This window comes from Plectropomus leopardus, chromosome 20 (genome assembly GCF_008729295.1).
Source record: "Plectropomus leopardus isolate mb chromosome 20, YSFRI_Pleo_2.0, whole genome shotgun sequence".
In the NCBI taxonomy this organism is placed as follows: Eukaryota; Metazoa; Chordata; class Actinopteri; order Perciformes; family Serranidae; genus Plectropomus; species Plectropomus leopardus.
The window spans coordinates 15,205,577-15,225,494 of record NC_056482.1 but is presented as its reverse complement, the minus strand read 5'-3'; the positions used below and the strand labels follow the sequence as shown (position 1 = coordinate 15,225,494).

Below are 19,918 nucleotides of genomic sequence, written 5' to 3'. Positions count from 1 at the left end.
TTTCTACTTAACTGTAACCATAATTGTCCGTTTAACTGGATGGATGACCCGCAAGAACTACAGTTATTCGTAAAAGACAGTGAATCATTAATGCACATTTACCACAGGAATATTATATCTTTTAAGATTAATTTGCACTATTGCTTTAATTTCATGACTATTTTCATCATTGTATAATGATTATATTATATATTGTACAATAATAGCCAGAAATCTAAATTCAGTGACTAGGCTCTGCTTTGAAGATTGCGCTTTTTGTGGTTTTCTGGTATTAAATACCCAAATTTACCAACCCCCCCCCCAGGTGCAATATATATTTACTATCAAACTATCAAGATGCTCAAACCACAGAAAAATGCACACAATTTGTTTGAAGAGATGGGGCCTTCATCAATCATCAGGATTTCCATGGAGTTGTGATGTCACTACTATACCATACAGACTGGTGTTTTTACAAAATACCCTTCCGATTTCACAGGAAATGTGCAGTTTCTGCTTGTTAGATGTGTACAGTCTTTTTCAAAATAAACTTACAGCTATGGTAAAAGGCCTCGTATTTGCGTTTATTTCCTTGTGCAACAAAAGCATGTGGTTAGGGTTAAAAAAAAAACATCATGGTTTGACTCAAAACTGAAGCAGGGAGCAAACAGCGGGCTCCTGGGTTAAGGTCCAGAGTTTGTTGGACCCCGGCGTTAAAATATTGCTGTAAAAGGCACACCCAATAACTGGGAGTGCTTACTGATGCTGTCTTTTTGTATCTGAGTCTGACAGCGAAATCACTGACCAAATGGCATCATCTTACAAGTTAGGAATGAGAGGGGGTTGGCTGTTGCCTAGCAATGTAATTCCAATTAAAAAGTCGATTAAGATAGAAAGCACTGTTACATGGGCTGGACACAAACTTGTTTTAGTTAAAACTTAATTTTTGCAGTGTGTGGAAGGCCAAGAAACCCTGACTAGCCAGAGCAAAGGCTTTTTGGGAAGAAGAAAGATGTTTGGTTCAGAGGGGCAAGTTTCTATTTATCAGTATGAAGAACACACTTGTTTATGAATGGGAAATGTCATTATGTCAAACAAAAATAGAGTCAATTATCTGAACACAAAGCACAGCAGCCGGTGACGGCTTGCCTTAAGAATTTTACTGTTTTGTGTCACAGTTTAAGCCTGTGATGCTTTTTAAAAGTTAGAGAGCCCAGAGGCTGTAGGACAAGAGAGAGGATTGTTCAGAGAAGCAGGAGTGGTAAAAGACCTGATGACATTTTTGTGGACATTTTTTTAGATCTGCTTGAGGGCACATTTTGGACAATTATCCGTTTGTTCATATCACTTGCCTTAACACATTGAATTTTCCATGACACGAGATGCAGAAAGTGGAACAGAACTTTGCTTTCTTGCTTTTTGAGCTTTACAAGTATAACTTCAAATATATAATGCAACACATTTGGCATAATCATTTGCTATAGATATGAAAAGTTACATGGGGGTAAATATTACACTTTATTCTGTATTTTATTTTGAAAGTGGACATCCCACTACTTTCACAAATCTGCTTGTGTGATGTGGGAAAAAAAGAAGATATTCAATAGATTTATCATTTGTGATGGTTTATCTCAGCAGGTTTTAGGTCAACATGACAACGATACATAAAAAAATGAAAGAACTTAGAAACCAATTTTTTTTCTTTACAGTATAATACAGTAACAAAGTCTTTTTTCCCCCAAATTTCAGCGTTTGTCAGTAAATCCCGTTCTTTGTGGTCAATGTGGTTAGCATTACATGCTTTTAAATGTTGGGCAAGCATGCATGCTCATCTGATAATGATTTCTCACATTTCCCGTGCAAAACAAAAATTGTCATGCAAAGAAATTTTTTTTTCTCAAGTGATTTGGTGAATTCTGCACATTTCTCTGCATAGAACAGTTGTTTGATAGGAAAAATAATAAGTGTTCTCCACTTTGTATTAAAATGTGTCAAATGTGTTACACGACCCAGTTTTTCTTTTCAGGGAGAATTAAGTTTTTTCAGGCCCAGAAGCTGTTAGCTGGAAGTACTATGCAGCATTACTGATCCACGTACCTCTGCAGCTTCTAAATGACGTTCTCAAAGAGCTGCATGGAAGCCATTATATTTTCATCCTGTTGGGAAAACAGAGGAGAAAATGCAGCCCAGTCACAAAAATGTTGCATTTGCATGTTACATGCACTACCGCTGCTAGTAACACCATTACTACTACTGCTAATACTATTACTACTACCACTAATTATAATAATAATAACAAATATATTTTTATATCACCTTAAAAAACTGAGTTTACAATGTGATAAACAAAGCAAAAGCAGAAACGGGATACACAGATGGCAATACAACAACAGAAAGCCATAAACTCCTACTGAACACAAGCGAGAGGACACCAGGGTCGAGCTAGTATAAAATTAAAACAAGAGGAAAATTAATGCTAGATGCAGGATGCAAAATGACATTATCAAATACTACAAACAAATAGACCAAAAATGACAAAAGCAACAAAAGCAATAAATGCACAAATAAAAGGAAATAAAATATATGAAAATAAATAAAGAACAACATCACATAAAAGCAAGTCCAAAAATGGGTTTTAAATCCCATTAAATCCCATCAAAAGGTAAAACTAGGCAGTGTTGATCGAACATAAATCAAGATCATGTTACTGCACTGCTTACTTCCTCTCCTAAAGTGTTTCCAGAAACATATTTTGATGCCCTGTTTAACTGAAATAAGAGATTGTTTGCTACCAGCTGGCTGCCATTGTACGGGATGGATGAATCTGCATGACATCATCCAGCAACAGGAGCGTTGATTGGTCTGATGTGGCACAGTGCATTCTGGTCATTGTAGGTTTACTACCTCTTGAACAAAAGTGAATGCAGCAGTCTTTTTTCTCTTTTTTCTCTAGTCACCTCTAGCACAAATTTTAAAGATATCTGTCTTTCTATCGCAGAGACAGACAGTTTTATGTGAGGTCCCTCATTTAGTAATATGTCTTTAACTATAGCCTTGTTGAAACGTAAGGTTTCTGCTACATAATAATGTACACTGTATCCATGGTATGCAGAAATGTACTGTATATGCCAGCATTTTTCTGATGATTGTGTTAAAAAAAGTCTTGTTAGTGTACACATCTGTGTGAACTCTGTAAGTAAGCATGTGGCAAGTTTGACGTTAGGTTTACCTTTTGGCAGGTTTCTATGAATTCATCAATAGTCACCACTCCATCTCTGTTCCGATCCATTTTCTGAAAAATGTCAGGCCATGTAAAGGACACACTTTGTCTCATTATTCTCTCAAAAAAAATTATTTCTTTTCATTAGTATCATATCTTGATGTAATAATATGCATTTAAATGCCAAAGATGATGTTTGGTTTAGTGGTTGCAGAGATAACATACCTGGAAGAATTTCTCTACATGCTCAGAGGGAGAATCGTCTCGTACACTTGGTAAGGTATACCTGCCCATCATGTCATAAATGGATGTCATTATTGCCATCATTTCCTGCAGGAAACCAGAGAGACATATACATACATTTGCATGAAAGAAGACACGGCAATAGGTTTTTCATAAATGAGAATTGTTTCTTTGACATACCTCTTTAGTAATGTAGCCGTCTTTGTTGATGTCATACAGGTTGAATGCCCATCGCAGCTTCTCTGTAACAGAGCCTCTAAGCAACACAGACAAACCGATCACAAAGTCCTGTAAAAGCAAAAAGAAGTTTCATTATTATCTTTGTTTAAACCAAAGACAATGAACTTACCAGCCATGATTACACGCCAACAAACATGCAGTCCCTGATATATTCACCTCAAAGCGGATGGAGCCATTTCTGTCCATGTCAAATGCGTTGAACAAGAAATGTGCATACGTGGTTGCATCTGAGAACAAATAATAAATATGCGGCGTTGGAAATGAACTCGAATTGATGAATTGCAATACACCTTTTTCTTTCACTTCACACAAACTGTAATTATGGAACCGAAGATTGATTAAAATATTAGTGTTAATGAGGATTAACCATCTTAATTTTGGTTGTTCCAGCATTTTTAATTAACTTGTGAAATGAAGCTTGCTATGTCAAACAGTAGCAAGACTTACAAACAAATAACAGCAGACTGAATGAGCGAGGCAGCCTTTAATATGCTTATGTGATTCCAGTTTATTAGTTACATACTGTACCTCCTTGAGGGAAAAACTGTGAGTAAATGGTCTTGAAAGTTTCCTCATCCACCAGCCCACTGGGACATTCCTATTGAAAGACAAACATTTAAAATATTTAAGCGAGTTCTTGCATTATTATAAAAGATATTTATAAGAGATTGGCTTTTAAAGTTTGTGTTATTTGTTTTGGCAGAGCAAGTTAATGGCCACTAGAGGACAAGAGGAGGAGAATATCCAAAAATTTTATTACCAACACAAGGAAAATTTTCACTTTGTACTTTTGAGCTTTTTCTTTATAAATATCGACAATGCAGTTACTCCAGAGCAGTCAAGCAATAAAAAAACCTCATGGCACATGTGCATAGGCTGGCGTGATAATTTCGTACACTGGGTTTTTATGAAATCAGAAATTCACGTTGCGTGGACCTTAACATTATCACATTTTGCAGACACTGGGTTTTGTTCTCTTTACCTCACAACTTAATGTCGGTTTTCTAAGTCAATTCGACTTTGGCATCTGTATCGTCTATCATCAGTATTCTATGTAAAATTGTTATTAGATGTCTTGAAATGGAATTTTGGTCACCTGACATCACAACCTACATTCAGCTAATATTAACGTCTACTAACGTCAGTGGCTATCTTGGAGGGTACAATAAATTAGACCATAACAATCTACAGATTCTTCCATTCTTAAATTTATGACTGAGACCAATGATTTACTTATGTCACAAAATAAATCAGAAAAAAAGATAGAAAATAGAGAGGAAAAACATCAACAGTACCAACAAAGTTTTTTTTTTTTAGTAAAATAAGACTTTCTTCTGATGTTTGAGGCAAATTACTGATAATTTTACATCTTCAAGTAAATACTGTGTTACATATTCCTAGTCAGGTCCCCAAATCTTGTGGACAGCCTTTACAGAAGAGTAGAGGCAACAGATTAATGCTATTTTTTTTTTTCCAGAGGGAGTTGTTCAACAATCATATAAAGGTTAAAAAAATTCTGGTTTAGTTAAATTTTGGTTTAGTTCCTGTTTAGTCTCAACTACAGCCCTGAGCTCCTATTACTATTGTTAACGATACAACAAACAGCAATATTTGCAAAGATGAGGGCTCATTCGTTCAGATATAAAAACCACTTGGGAGGTTTTTTGAATGAACAGCTACCCCTGACTGTGCTCACTGTTTTCATACATTTTTGAAGCCTCTGTAAAGCGACTGGAGCTCCTTTCTGGTGAACTGCGTCTGGGCTTGGAGCTGATCGAGGCCCTCAGGTTGGTGACGCACCATGGAGAGTTCAAGGTCGCTGTCACAGCTGTCTGTCAGCGGGAAACAAGAGAAAACAGGGGTGGGGCGGGAAAGAGTGGGAGGAAGAAAAGAGGGAGGACATAGCAGTAAGACAAGAAAGAAAGAAAAAACAAAGGGAGGGGAGGAGTTGAAAATACTGGAAAATCAGATTAGATGGGAGGCAAAAAAAAAAGCAAATAACTCAAAATGCTCACCATCTTTACAGAAACAAAATATAGATTTGAAGGAAAAGAAGGAAAAGTGAGACAAGGAAATGGGTCAGAGATAAAAAGGAGGGTGAGAAATATGAACAGTATTCGTTAAATATGAAAAAAGAAGATTAAAGGGAATGATGTGCAGACATTTTTTGAAAGAAAAGAAAAAAGCATAATAGGACCTTGAAGCTATCTGAAATAAGAGCGGTATTGGAAATATGCAGATACACAGTATAGGCGGGTAAGAGCAGTTTGTTAAGGAAAAAAAGACCGTTTTAATTGTGTCCAAAATAACCCCCTCTGTCACTCATTGCCTGTTCCTAAACAATACACAGTAATGAACTCTACATGGTAAGGAATTAGATTTTTTGACATGAATCATTATCATTTTGTTCTTGAACTGACAGCTGCAATTCCACATTTCTGTTGTTGTTGTTGTTGTTTTTTTTGCAGAAAATATTTTTTTGCACAGCAGTGGGAGAAGAGGTGGTTAGGATGGTTAGAAGCTATGATTTGACAAACAGTCTACTTTTTTTTGATGAATTGTGGTCATTATTGAGGTCACTAGGGCCTAAATTTCACACTAATAGTTCCGATATATAAAAAAATAAGTACGTAGCAATTGGGGAGTGATTTCAGACACAGCTTGCCACAGCTTGACTTGCCATATAATCACAGGTGTCACTAATTAACATTGATGAAGTATTTGCATCATTATGCACCACATCACATGAATTTAATGCAGCCATAGTTAACCCGATCAGTAAAACCCGTGTTTGACAAGTTTGTTATATTAGCCAAAGGGACAAAAAAGTTTTGTAGAAATAAATAAATAAATAAATAATAATAATATTTTTGGGGGCATTTCTGTTTTATTTGACAACGAAAGATAGTCAGAAAAGGCAGGGGAGAGAGAGGGGATGCCGTGCAGTGAAGTGCCTGGGCCGCATTCAAACCCAGGCCGCTGCAGTAAGGATTTCATCTTGATGGTACACTTTGTACTGAGTGAACTACTTGGGTACCCCAAAGTTCAATTTAAAAAAAAAAGTATAAAATGTATTTTACAGAGACAGCTGGCATGTAGGGCTGGGCAATATGGAGAAAAACAGATATCAAAATATTTTGACCAAAACCTTAATATTAATACTGTGACCGTATTGTAGAGTTGACTGTTGTTTTTTTCCCCAAAAATATTTACACAATTATTTAAAAAAAAACAAAAAACACGACTAATGTGGAAATGATGACCACATGGTAAAGGCAGTTAAAAGAACAACTTGAACAGTCTGGTGTATTCAGGAAAATTACAAAACTTTACCACAATACAGCCTTTAAACCCAGTAAAGAATGTAACTTATGATATTACAACATCTAAGACGATATACATCACCACAATATCCTTATATTGCCCAGCCCTTGGTGGGAAGATATTAAATTTAATAATAATGTGCTGAGGGATACCACCAGAGATACTCACCATCTTTACAAGAGCAAAAATGCAAATGGAAAGTTGAAAAAGACAGCAAGAGATGAATAATGAGAGGGGAAGAAGAAAGTTGCAAAACTGTTAAAATATTTAGTTACAAGCTATCTCCAAGCTACCAGAATCTACCAACACAGAGAGCAAATGATTACAGGATAGTTCACATTTTTAAAAACATTAAAAAAACAAAAGTACAACAAAAGAACAAGATAACCAATTGCAGGCCCCAAAAACTTGTTCAATGTACATTAAATGTAAAAATGTGAACTTATCCTTTAATATTTTACAGCCAGTTTGTGTGACTGCACTTACTCATTATTTCAGCATCACTAATCGAATTGACGAATTCAAATAACAAGATCATTTAACAGGATTGTTGCTCCAAAGCTGCACAAACACCATAGACAAAGTTTTACACAAACAAGCATCTCATTATGTCTTACCTTCCAGGGACAAAGGTTCCCAAACCCCAAACTGTTTGAGCACGACAACAAACAGTCCGATGACAACAACAATGGCAATCACTTCCATGCCATCCAATCCCATTGTTGCCTTGCATTAGATATCGCCTGTGCAAAAGCCCCTTTCAAAAAAATCTCAACCTCCTTCTGCCGTGTCCTTTTTATCAGTGTTTTTGCACAGGCATCAGCAGCTTTATTCACTTAAATGAAACCCCAGACTTAAACCACTGACCAGTTAAGACAAAAAAAAATTGCCCGCAAAGCATACTCCTTTAAGTAAACAGATTCAAAGTCCATCATGTGCAAAGAAATTCATAAAGACTTAATCTCCCAGAATGATCCAAAGCTTCCTCCACACGCATATCTCTGTTACTAATCGCCGGCATTTTACCTCCTGGCCAGTTCATTTTAGGATCTCTCCCACAACTCCATCAACTCCGGGGCTCCACCCCCTACTCTCCATCTCCTCTCACTCCATCCTGAGCTGTGTGCATCTGTGCGTGTGTGTGTGTGTTTGAGGTTGGTAAGGGAGGGGTTGTTACTGAAGGAATTTCTTTACTAATAGTCTCTGATTGACAGTCTGAGCTGTCTTTATTTGCTCAGTCATTTCAAGGATGCAAAGCTGTAAAACCAAGCATTGATCCACATCCGCTGATGGCTGGGATATGAACAGCACTTAGAATGAAGGAGCCTGCCCTGCCCTGTGTGGCGCTGCTTGTGTCTACTCGCTCGTTCAGCCATACACGCGGTCAATAACTCAGGAGGATTCACTCAGAGCTGAAAAACACTGTGACCGTTGTGACTGTAAAAACGGTGCTTCGTTTATGACATTGTAGTTAAGAATAGTAAAGTCGAAGTGAATCATATCTGTGCTGCAAAGGCGAGCTGCACACCTCAGAGGTCAATTTGGAGCTTCTGTAAAATGCTCTGCATGCAGAGCATCGCTGGTCTAAAAGTACTTTTTCACTTTTTGTTAAAGCAGGAGTGAGTGTTTGCATGATTATAATGTGCCGGAGGACAATGAGAGTGAAGAAGAATATGAGTATAGTTCACAGCTGATGACTCTGCACAACATAATGGACTCAGTTAAAGTACAAAGGGGGGCGGAGGGCGAATCAATTGTCGAGAGGTAAAATATTGGTCTTAGAAGAGGGAGAGAAAGCGGGCCAGAAATGCATTTCGATAGCCAGGGAGGGTTTATGTAAATGGACTCGTCCTTAATGTCTGACTCAAACAGCTACTGAGATAACTAATGAACTGGGATGATGCCACTCCAAAAATACAAAATGATTCGATACTACGGTTGCAGTGTTCCTAAAGAGCAACTGTATGCCTACAATCAACATCTCAGAAAGAGATAACCAAAGACAACATATATGCTGCTATCGAAGTCATTCTAAATCGACATGCATCTCAATATCGCTGACATCGTAGGGAGGTTTTACTTGCTCAGTCCAGTTTTGAAATCCTGGCAAATTGGGTATGTTGGCATTGTTACGCATTAATGCAGACTTAAAATGACGTTAGACTCAGGCGGATACATCACGTCAAATCACCCTCTCCCATGGAAATTCTCTTATATTGGGCAAATGGTCTAAGACAGTCCAAAAATATTAGTGAACATGAACAAATCTCTCCCAAAAAATATAAATAAAAAACTCCAGTTTGTGATGTCATAGGGTATAAAGTCTGGAGCTGCTCCATAGATGATTCATTAAAAAAGATGTTACAGATGACACTGAGATCAGATAGGGAAATGTTCAAAGAATAGATGTAATCATAATGTTTGTATACAATAACTTCCGGTTAGAAAACCCCCCACGTCACATACATGAAATCAAACGGCACTGTGCAAACTAAAAAAACTAAACAAAACACCCAAAACACCAGTTTAAGTGCACAGTATGTTTCAAAGACTTCCACCACTTTATCTTGCTGTCAAGACAGTCCGTTACAACGGGGAACTGAAGCTGTTATCTCAAAGCCACCAGACTTTTTTCAAGTCTTGCCCCCCCAACTGGATTAATCCTGTTCTCCTGATGTGAAATAAAGTTTGAGGTTTAGCTGTTCAACAATTAAATGTTCTTTTTTAAGAGGGAACTGAAAACGCTCTGTGAGTCCACAAATCAGGCTCCTGGAGCAGCTCCAGACATCACACTTCACACACATCACAAGTTTGAGACTTCTCTGCTTTCTGGCTTTCAGAGAGAGTAACTCATGTTCACAAAAAATGATTAAACTTTCCTAGGTCATGGAAATAGCAGGTGCAGTTCCCTATTTTGTGTTTTTGGAGTGCTGGTATCTTGTCATTTTGAGTCATGCATTGGACAAACTAAAATAACCTCCCTAATAATATGGCTAACTTTGGCTGATATGAGTCAGCAGAGTGTAAACTGATGGATCACCCACCTGATAAAATAGTTCAACTAGTTACCCTTTGCATACAAATATGGATTTTTTTGCAGTGTGTTCGAAGTGTGGGTTAAACCTACCTCACCAGACAGAAACACACTCAGCCATTACAGAACATGCAAGATGTATGAGCTCATGTGGGAACTCGCCTACCATAAAAATAATGCAGCATTATACTGTTTAATGCACCCTAAGTGCTGATCTATCCCCATTCTTCTATTAAATACAGACAAGAGTGAGGTGGCTTAAGCATGCAGAGATGCAGACAGTGCAGCCATCAGTCTCACCATCAGGTTTTAATGACTGCAGTGAGAGCAACATTACAGCTCAGAGCTCAAGCCCATCTATCAAAAGCTGTCACACCAGCTCTCGTCACTGAATTAAACACCCCGAACTTTGCTCTATCCCTCAGACTTTTTCATGGCGAACACTTTCAGCTCTTTTATTGATTTTGATGCATTTTATTTTTGGCGAGAAATTACCTCTCTGGAGGCTTCACACACCGTGCATCAGGCAAAGGGTGATTCCACCTGCCCTCACATACTATTTTTATTAAGGTTTCACTAAACTTTGAATTGCATTTCAAGCACAGTTTCTAAGTCTTCATTGCTTTTTTATAACACTATTACCATCATTTGTAGGCCATTCACAGAGAGCCATAACTTTCATTTTAAAAAATGATATAATTTGACACAAAGCACAAACGTTTTCACTCTCGATAATTGTTATATATATATATATATATATATATATATATATATATATATATATATATATATATATATATATATATATATATTATATATATATATATATATATATATATATATATAAAACAGCTGGCCTCCTCCCGTATACAGTTATCAGGGAGAAGGATGTGAAGGAGTCCCAGCAGCAGTGACAATGAGAATTTATTCTGCATTTTGAAATCCAAAATATTTGGCCAAATCACACATTGCCGCTCCCCTTGTTTGCTTTACTAGCACCAAATCAGATAACAGCTCAAATGCAGTAACAGAGAAACTTCGCAGAAGTATACAATATGCTGCAATTACCAAGTCCAACTCACAGTTCTTAAATTACAATAGCAATCCCAAAATGCCCTTTTCAGACTGAAGACTTTCATAAAATACAGATTTGTCTAGATGAGTGTGAGGCGAGAGCCGCTCAAGACTGTGGATGATACTGGGGCGAGATCAGCAAAGAGAAAAAGAAAAGAATTGACTAAAGAACAACAACAACAACAACAACAACAACAAAAAGATAAAATTCACAGTGATGGAGCAGGAAAACAGAAGTACATTTGGGTGATTTATTTAACAGATGGAGAGAATTGAAAGGATTTAAAAGTAATCCTGATTTGGGTCTCCTCCTCCTAGACTAGTATTTAATGTATACATTTTATTTATGAAATACATAGCAAGATGGGGTTTTACATAGGTATATGAATTTATGTTTTTGGCTAAAACAAAGTTATATTTGCACATTAATCACTATATAGAGTGCTGCTGGTTTTCTATTTTTTAAATTATTTTAGGATGCCTATTAACATCAGGCAAGGGACTTCTGATGAAAACTCACTCTGGTGCATTTACATTTGTTAAATTGTGGATTAATGTACATTGTCCCTTCTTAAATAAATTACAAATCATATTACAGTTATTTAGCATAGCAATAAATAGATAGATTACATTGGATTACATCATTGCCAGATAGATTGCACCGTTGTCATCCTGCAAACTGATGTGTTAAAAAAAAAAAAATAAGTTGCATAAAATGTTAGTATTGAAGTCAAAGTTGTTTTTTTCTGTGGGAGCACCTAATTGTTTTGTACTTTTTATTTTTGGGGGTTCTGCAGGAGTTACATCTATGTGTGAGTGACTGCAGACCACCTTCTACTATACAGAGACAGTGGTGCCAGTGACACTCAGGTGCTATAATGTCTGCAAGCCAGTAGATGGCGTTCAAGTTGTTAAAAAGCGGAGAAGATCTGCTGGAACCCCTGACAGATATTCCCATTTTAGCATGTAACTAGCACTCCTGATGGATAAATATTGAACTAAATAAGAGGAATGATGCATTTGAGCTTGTAGAATGTAATGCTGATAAAAGTTTTAGTATATTTCCTACAGCACATATACGTAAAGGCCTCAAAGATAAATGATTGAGTGCAATTTCCTTGCTGAAGTTCAAATTAGATAAATTGTTAATTATATTGTATAATGTGCCTGTTTGATGGTTTTTCAGCCATCAGAGTGTTTGTCCTGTTACTGTTTACATCACTGTCCTTTTCATGGCGCCAACCATCTGTCAGTTGGCAGAGAGAGAAGTCAGCAGTAAAATGACAACAGCAGGTGCTTTCTGGAAGCTGCAGGAGACATTTTGTCCACTCATCACAGTGTTTGTGATAAAAGTATCACAATAATCTGTTTTACAGTAAATTAAAGGAATTATAGGATATTTCTTGAACAGACTGCAGAAATGAATGTCTGTGCTGTGTGTCAAGTGTGTGCACACAACTGACTGTCTGCACTGTCTGCCCGCACAAGAAGACGGTGTCAATAATTTAGATAAACCAAGAAAAAAGGGGGGCATGTAGGGGCAGTCAGTGGAAGACATTGTGCATCTTAAGAGTGTGCCACTTCTTTTGTGGTACAAAGCTCTATGTTGTTTAATTTTATTATTGATTAATTTCATGATAAATTATTTTATTTGACCTTCAGATGAAATAATTCCTTGTAATTCTGTGAAGGTGAAGCTGTGGTAGTGTGTGTTTGCATGTGATAGAGACAGAAAAGAAAGGGAAAGCAAGTGTTTTAGAAGGGGAGGAAAAGCAGAGCGGATCAAACTGAATTCTATGAAGCAGAATAAGAGGTGAAAGCAAAAGCATCCGCAGTTTATTCGCTGACAGATTAGCCACTGAAATGAAGTGGCGTTTGGTGAAGAGAGAAGCTTGTGCTGTAAACAGTGAATTGAAGAAAAGAACAGCGAGAATGTACAGCAGATATATACTGTGGATGGAGCAGATGCTTTAAAATTCATATATTCTGTAGTTGCAGGAAATTGAATGCCTGCTGTGCTTTGAGTCCCACTCCCCCTGCTGTCACACACAATCATGCAGATATCCAACACACTGTGTTGCTGTTTATTGTGTTAGAGTGGTGGTGCACCTCTTTATGTGCCTGTACCTGGCCCTTGTTGCGTGGTACTGGCGATAATCCACTTGACGAGACAACACTTCATCAGAGATTTACGTGTGAGCCGTGGTTTCTGCCACTTGGAGCCATCTGTCTGTCCACCCGGGTTCGGATCTTTCCCATTAGCATCAGGCAGCAGGCCACCATCCACTGCCTTCCCGTCCGCCTGAGAAAGACAGAAATGAAAGGACTGCTTATTGTGCTTCTGTACTTTTCAAAGTCCCCACAAGAGGGTTCACATGACCACACCTCCTGCAGAGAGAATAAAACAAGGCGCCATGCCTAGAAAAAGAGACACACAAGCCACACGTCATGTCTATCATATTGCGGCAGCTAATTTTCCTTATCAAATTCCTTGTATGTGTTTCTAAACTTTAAAAGATGCTGTAAATTCCTCCCCTCCTTTGTTCTTTCTTTGTAATCATTGTGCAATTCATATTCATGAATAAATATTTGATTAAAGTGTTGCAAAGTGTCGTTCCCAAGATGACCATGTTGGAATTTTCTTTTTATATATATTGTTTTTGGGGCTTTTTTGCCTTTATTCAGACAGGACAGCATAAGTGTGAAAGGGGGAGAGAGATGAGATGACATACAGCAAAGGGCCAAGGCCAGAATCAGACCCACGGCAGCTGCAGCAAGGACATAGCCTCTGCACATGGGGCGCCTGCCCTACCAACTCAGCCACCAGGCACCCCATGTTGGACTTTTGACAGTCAGTCCAAGGCTTGAGTTCAGACTGAAATACGTAAACAATTATAATTTGGAAAAGATTAAATTTGGGCAGTATTGTGGTATTTTGGTATGGATATTTAGAAACCGCCAAGGTTATTTTTTAAATAACATTGAAAATATATATTCTCCCCTTTATGTTAAACTGATATGGAGATGGTCTATTGCGGCAATGTATTGTAGTGCACAGTACAAGCCACCAGAGGTCAGTTTCCTTTGGTGGAACAGGCAACTGAGCTGAGAAAGATGACGACTGAGAGTGGTGGGGATAATGTTACAGGACTGCAAACAACTAGCCAACAACGACTGAAAGATAGAGTGAAAACAGCATGTAAAGACAACATATTTTCACATCTAACTCTGTGAATTAAGTGCAAATGGCAGTTGTTCGGCTGATGGTGGCTAGTTGGAAAATTTAAATTTAAAACAGGATTTACTGAACTAAGATGGCCAACATAACAAACTTTATACTCTCTGAGCAACAACATGTTAGCATTGTCCTTGAATAGTAGTCAAAGTACCACTGTGTCTAAATTTAATCTCACAAAGCCACTAGCATGGCTGTAGACTCTCAGTCTTGTTGATTTAGAAAATTAACTGACCATGTAATTGCAATGTCTCTGGTTCCCTGGTTGCTCTGGCCTTTATTACACATCATCTCTTTTTCTCTCTTTGCTCATCTCCTATTGGCTCCCTCCTGCACTCTGGCATAGGATGATAGTTACAGAGAGTTTATTACTGAAATGGAAGACCCCGAAACAGATACATATTACATGTAAGGTGGTGTCTCACACAGAACACAATTTAAGCATATTTTCCTCCATCATAACTTCTCATAAATGCCTCTTAGGAAGGACAAGTTATATAATGATGCAGGTTTTTAATCACAAGGTGGTATAGTATGACATAACAGCAGATTTGGCACTAGCAAGCTTGATCTGCTTTCAAAGCTTTCTAAGATGAAACGTTTGCCAGCTGGCCTTGCAGCTGGAATTACATTCAGACATCCAGCCAACTGGTAAGTATGGATGAACAAATCGATACCTCAGTAATCAATACTACAATATTCAAACCCTAACAGAAGGGTTGCTTATGTTTGTGTGATAGCAGGTCCTGCAGACTCTTTGTACTTAAATGCTGCAATTGTGTCAAGCAAAGAGTATTTTAACATTACAGTTAAAAAGGGAATAGTTTACATAGTTCTGTGAAATACTCTTTTCTAGTGTATTATTAAGAAATAAAGAAGTTTTGAATATGCTTATTTTTAAGAAAAGAGATACATATTTGTGGAAAATAAAATATTGTTGTAACATGATTACTCATGTGAACCGGGCTGTGAAACAGATACAGGTAAAGCGGTTCTTTTCAGTGTACTGAATCATTAGAATCTGTTCATAAACTTTCATAAACCTCAGTATTCTTGTGTTGTGTTCAGATGCCTTTCACAAGCATTTAAACCTTTAAAAGTTCAGAAAATTGGTTTCCTTTGAAAATCATAAAAGGAATTAAACAACTTAACAAGAAATGACCTGCAAATTGTAATAAATCAGTAAAAAGTAAAATAAAAACAACCTGTTTTTTCTAGTTTTTTTCACAGATGATTTGCCTCTTTGTCTTTTTACTTTGTTTTTTGCCTATTTTCAGGTAATTTTCTTGTTATTTTTTTGTTTGCCATTTCTTCTTAAATTGCTGATTTTCGTTGGTTAAAAAAAGTTCAAAAGATTTATTTACCAAATTGTCAATGCTTGACTGGAGCTCTGACCACATGTATCCCACTCACTGAAATGAAAGCCTAACGTTTAGTTTGGCTCACTAACTAGTGAACTGAGGACAGAGAATGCAGTTGGATAAAGATGGTGTTTGAAAACTAAAAGCTGTGGTCCAACCATAGTATGTACAATTTGCTACATCTAATTATCAAAAAAATGGTACTACTTCCAACTTTGAGGTTTTTAAGACATGAGAAGGACGGAGAGGTGAGGATTTGAGCGACTCAGCGTCTGTCTATCACTCAGGACTCACATTCACTGTTTACTATATTCAGTGAACGAATCACTGAACATTCACTATTCCCACGCAGTGACACGACTGGAGACAGTTCAGGTTTGAATCGCTCAGTGTGTCTGAGAACTCCACTGAACTGAGAAATGAACGAATCATTTCAAGAAGTGTTTCAGTTCAGTTGGTTCACAAAAAAAATTAATTCTCTTGTTACCAGTCGGGAAAAGATTGGCTGGTATTGTTTTCACCTTGTGAGTCTGTGTGTGTCATCGTGGCCAAAATGTGATCCTCTAGACACCTAGCGGGATCTAAAACAGAAAGAGTTTTGAGTTTCAGTCTTTCCGTCTGTCTCAACAGATTTTGTTAGGGCGATAGCATCATAATCGTACAAGGGGCAGTCATGAAACTTTACAGACGTGTGGTTCAGATCAAAGTGAAGGCCTGGTTTGAAGATAGGTGTGGTCCACGCAAGGGTGCTGGAAGTAGGGGCATAGAAAGAAGGAAAGACCGTCACTTCTTTTTAATGGGAAGATTGCACGATAGTCTGTAGTTTCCAGGTATTTTGATCACCACATTACATCTTCTCATCTCATACTGGATGCACACTCAGTGTTTCTATATTCATAATATTTTAGTGAAAATGAAGCTTCAAGGTGTGTATTTAAATAGTAAAACTCATCTATTGCGAAATAATCTAGGGATGATGCTTTTGTGTTTCCATTCTGAATATGTTGTTTTCTTGGGCACCATCTTTGTTGGACTGTGTTTTTCAGTCCCTTAAGAGTATGTGTTGAGTCATTGTTACTGTCATCGTCATTGTTATTGCACACGATACTGATCTGCCCAGCACGACATACTCAGCTTTTTAGAGGCTCCCTCCTTCCTTTTGTCATTTGGCTCTTTAGAGCAAGTTTGACATTTCTTTTGGCTTTTTGTCTCCTTTCTTAATCCTTTGTCTCTGCAAAGTCTTTTACTCGCCTGTGTAAAAAGGCTTTCAGAGGCTGTATTGTAAACAGTTTGCAGAGAAAGTAGATAGAACTACTGTCTGGGGAGCTTGTCTGTCCCCCCAGTCCCCTATTTGAATATGAAAGGATGCCAAAGCACACAGAGCATCAAGACTTTCACTCAATAATTCACACTCCTTAAAACTGCATCAATAAAAGATCAGAGTTGGCTGCCACAGTGAGGTGAAAGATGACTACGAGTGAAACGGCAAGACTTTATGGACCCCCCAAAGCCACATTAACAAACGCACACATGCTGAACACACACATGCAACCACAAAATTCACACAATCTTCAGAAGTGTTTTAGTTAGGTGATTTGGGTCTTAACATCCAAAGCGCTGCATTATTCACTGAAGCTGCGTGTGCTGGGTAGCGAGATGCTGCCTGTGATCATCTACGTCATCATGAATGCTGTGAGCGACCATCCTCCACTGATCATCACATATGTTGCCTTTGCTTGTATCCTGGCTTCCAGTTCTGCCGCCTGCACAGCCCAACACAACTCTTTACCACTTGCGATGCTCCTAACCTGCATTTATCCCTGTTTGCCATATGGCTCTGATGTTTTGGCTTGAAGCTACTGATCAAATTCAGAATATTGTGCCTTGAGGTTAGCTTGATGTTCAATAAATGTGCCCTTTACAATTATATTTAAAGGTTGAGATCACCAATTTACTTAGTATTGTACTTCCAATTTTGAGGTACTTGTATTGCAAATTTCATTTTTCTGCTATTTCATACTTCCACGTAAGGCTTTGAAACTTGATATCATCTTAGATTTTGGATATCATAATATTGTAATTGTTGTCTTTTTCTGGTTTTAAAGGATGCATTACAGTGAAGTGGTGTAATTTTCTGAACTTACCAAACTGTTCTAGGTGATCTATTATCTGCCTTCACCCAACTCGTCATTATATCCACATTGCTGATGATATTTATTATTATAATATTATGTTAATATTTTATTGATGTACCCTACAATATCATTACAATATCAATATCCATGTCAGAAATCATATTTGATTTTTTTTCATAGCACCTACTTTCACTTCTCTGGAGGGAAATACTGTACTTGTAAAACCACTCCATTATACAGATTTTAGATATAAAACATATGATCAATAAATTATATATTATTATTTAATATTGATCAAATTACCCATCAACATATAACAGAATTTTTCAATTGTTTTATTTATATGCAATTCATGACAGTCTTTGAAACCGTGGTTAGTAAGTGTTAAAAAGTTAAGCTATTATTATTATCATTAATATTATAAAGTACTTAAAGTTACTAACCAGCATACCAACATAAAAATGCCACTTATGCCGGTAATGCAATAATACAACCCCATGGTACAATATAGTATATCACACTGCAAGATTATTATCATTTTTTTAAACTTTTAATTAGTTTTACTAATAATACTTCTGTATATACCTAAGAACATAGGCGTAGATTTCAGAGGGGGTGCAGGGGTCCCCCTCATTATTTAAAACGTGCTTTTGTCCTCCTCAATCAAACCATGAAAGTAGCAGAGGACTTTTATTTTGACAAAATGAGTCATTTATATGAATTAATGATGCAGAAAAAAACACAAAGTGGAGTATAAAAACCACCAAAATGAAGGAAATTAAGTATTTGACGCTCAAAATCTTCTGGCATCGGACACCCAAACCCCTCTGTTTCATATATGTATCAAATATATGCAGATACTTCCTCCAACATTGGAAATCACAATGCATGCCTCACTAAAATGTGTGGATCCAATGCTTTTTCGCTCTTATGTTCACTTAAGTTTCAAGTTTCTGCAGCTGATTAATTAGAAAGTACTAACATCATAACAAGTTAGCTACAAAGTATCACAGGTAGCCCACACTATAAGCACATTAAAGGAATATTACCATTAATTGTTCTGCCAGTCTATCTAAGTAATAAGTGAATAAAAGCACACAGTAATCGGTGTTCATTGTACCTGCATTGCGTCTCGATTTGAGTAGCTGTTTTTCAGGAAAAAAACGCTGCAATCCTCTTCAGCTCGCGCTCCTCCAACGACCCTGGAGTGATCTGCAGCAGCAGCAGAGACACAGAGAGACAACAGCTATATGAAGGAGGAGCAGAGCAGAGTGCTGAGCTCACACTCCAGGCTGAGGACAAACGCTACAGAACTACAATCAGCACAGCTACAGATGAACAAACCTGAAGATTCAGAGGATTAAAAGATGAGTCAGTGAGTGATCTGCAGGAGATGTCGTGATCCTTCAAATGAGCATCAAAGCAGGAGCTGCTCTCAACAAGTGAGGCAAACAATTTATAGGGCGACAGAAAGAGCGAGGTGTTGATGAGGTGCTCACATCGTGACACATATTATTAGAAGTGCCAGACATATTATAACCTGCAGTGATGGTGTGTGAGTCCAGACAGGCGCTAACAGCCGGACTCTCTGAGGAAATTAAAGAGGATTGCTGTGTTTCATACTCACATGCTGTCCAAACAGATTTGATTTTATAGCTCTGTGATGCTGCTCAGATATCATCATAATAATAACAGAAAGAGTATTATTAGATTTACTGTCTTCACAACAGACACGACAATCTTACAGGATTGTTGTAACAATCTCACAGTTTGTTATTTTGGGGGGAAAAGTGAATTGTGTCACTTTCTTTTTTTTTGCTGAAAAGGTCATGCTTAAATCGCAGGATAAAAATGACAACATTAGGTAAAAACAATCATAACTGGGAAGCCAAAATGACCTGGTCCAGCATTGGCCCAAACTCAGGTCCCAAGTCAAGTCCCAAGTCCTCAACTTTGAGTTTGGAGTAAAAACATAATGTACTCTTCATTTTAACAACACAGAATTAATATATTAAAAATCGCCAAATGTCCTCCAACCACAAACACCAACTAAACATCCTATCAGCATTGAAT

At 37.5% G+C, this 19,918-nt stretch overlaps 1 protein-coding gene across 2 annotated transcripts; it reads right to left on the bottom strand.

Moving 5' to 3' along the window:
* Positions 1-341: 341 nt before the first annotated feature.
* LOC121960207 (calsenilin-like) lies at positions 342-19,276 on the bottom strand. Of its 2 annotated transcripts, XM_042509825.1 has the most exons (11): positions 19,190-19,276; positions 18,966-19,057; positions 13,242-13,416; positions 12,358-12,360; positions 5,390-5,514; positions 4,211-4,280; positions 3,839-3,909; positions 3,623-3,730; positions 3,425-3,529; positions 3,209-3,271; positions 342-2,135 (listed from the first exon to the last, which is right to left on the bottom strand). In XM_042509825.1, the coding sequence occupies exons 2-11, from the start codon at positions 18,969-18,971 to the stop codon at positions 2,088-2,090; spliced, it is 774 nt and encodes a 257-aa protein (XP_042365759.1). In that variant the 5' UTR covers positions 18,972-19,057; positions 19,190-19,276; the 3' UTR covers positions 342-2,087. The 2 variants fall into 2 exon arrangements, with proteins under 2 accessions (XP_042365759.1, XP_042365760.1); XM_042509826.1 differs by lacking the exon at positions 12,358-12,360.
* Positions 19,277-19,918: the final 642 nt, after the last annotated feature.

Bases quoted from the DNA above. Each gene is read 5' to 3' on its own strand.
- LOC121960207 (XM_042509825.1), bottom strand. The intron at 4,281-5,389 runs GTATGAAAACAG...GTCTTTCAATAG, and splicing joins TTTACAGAGGCTTCAAAAAT to GAATGTCCCAGTGGGCTGGT. The intron at 3,731-3,838 runs GTGAATATATCA...TTGCTTTTACAG, and splicing joins ATGGCTCCATCCGCTTTGAG to GACTTTGTGATCGGTTTGTC.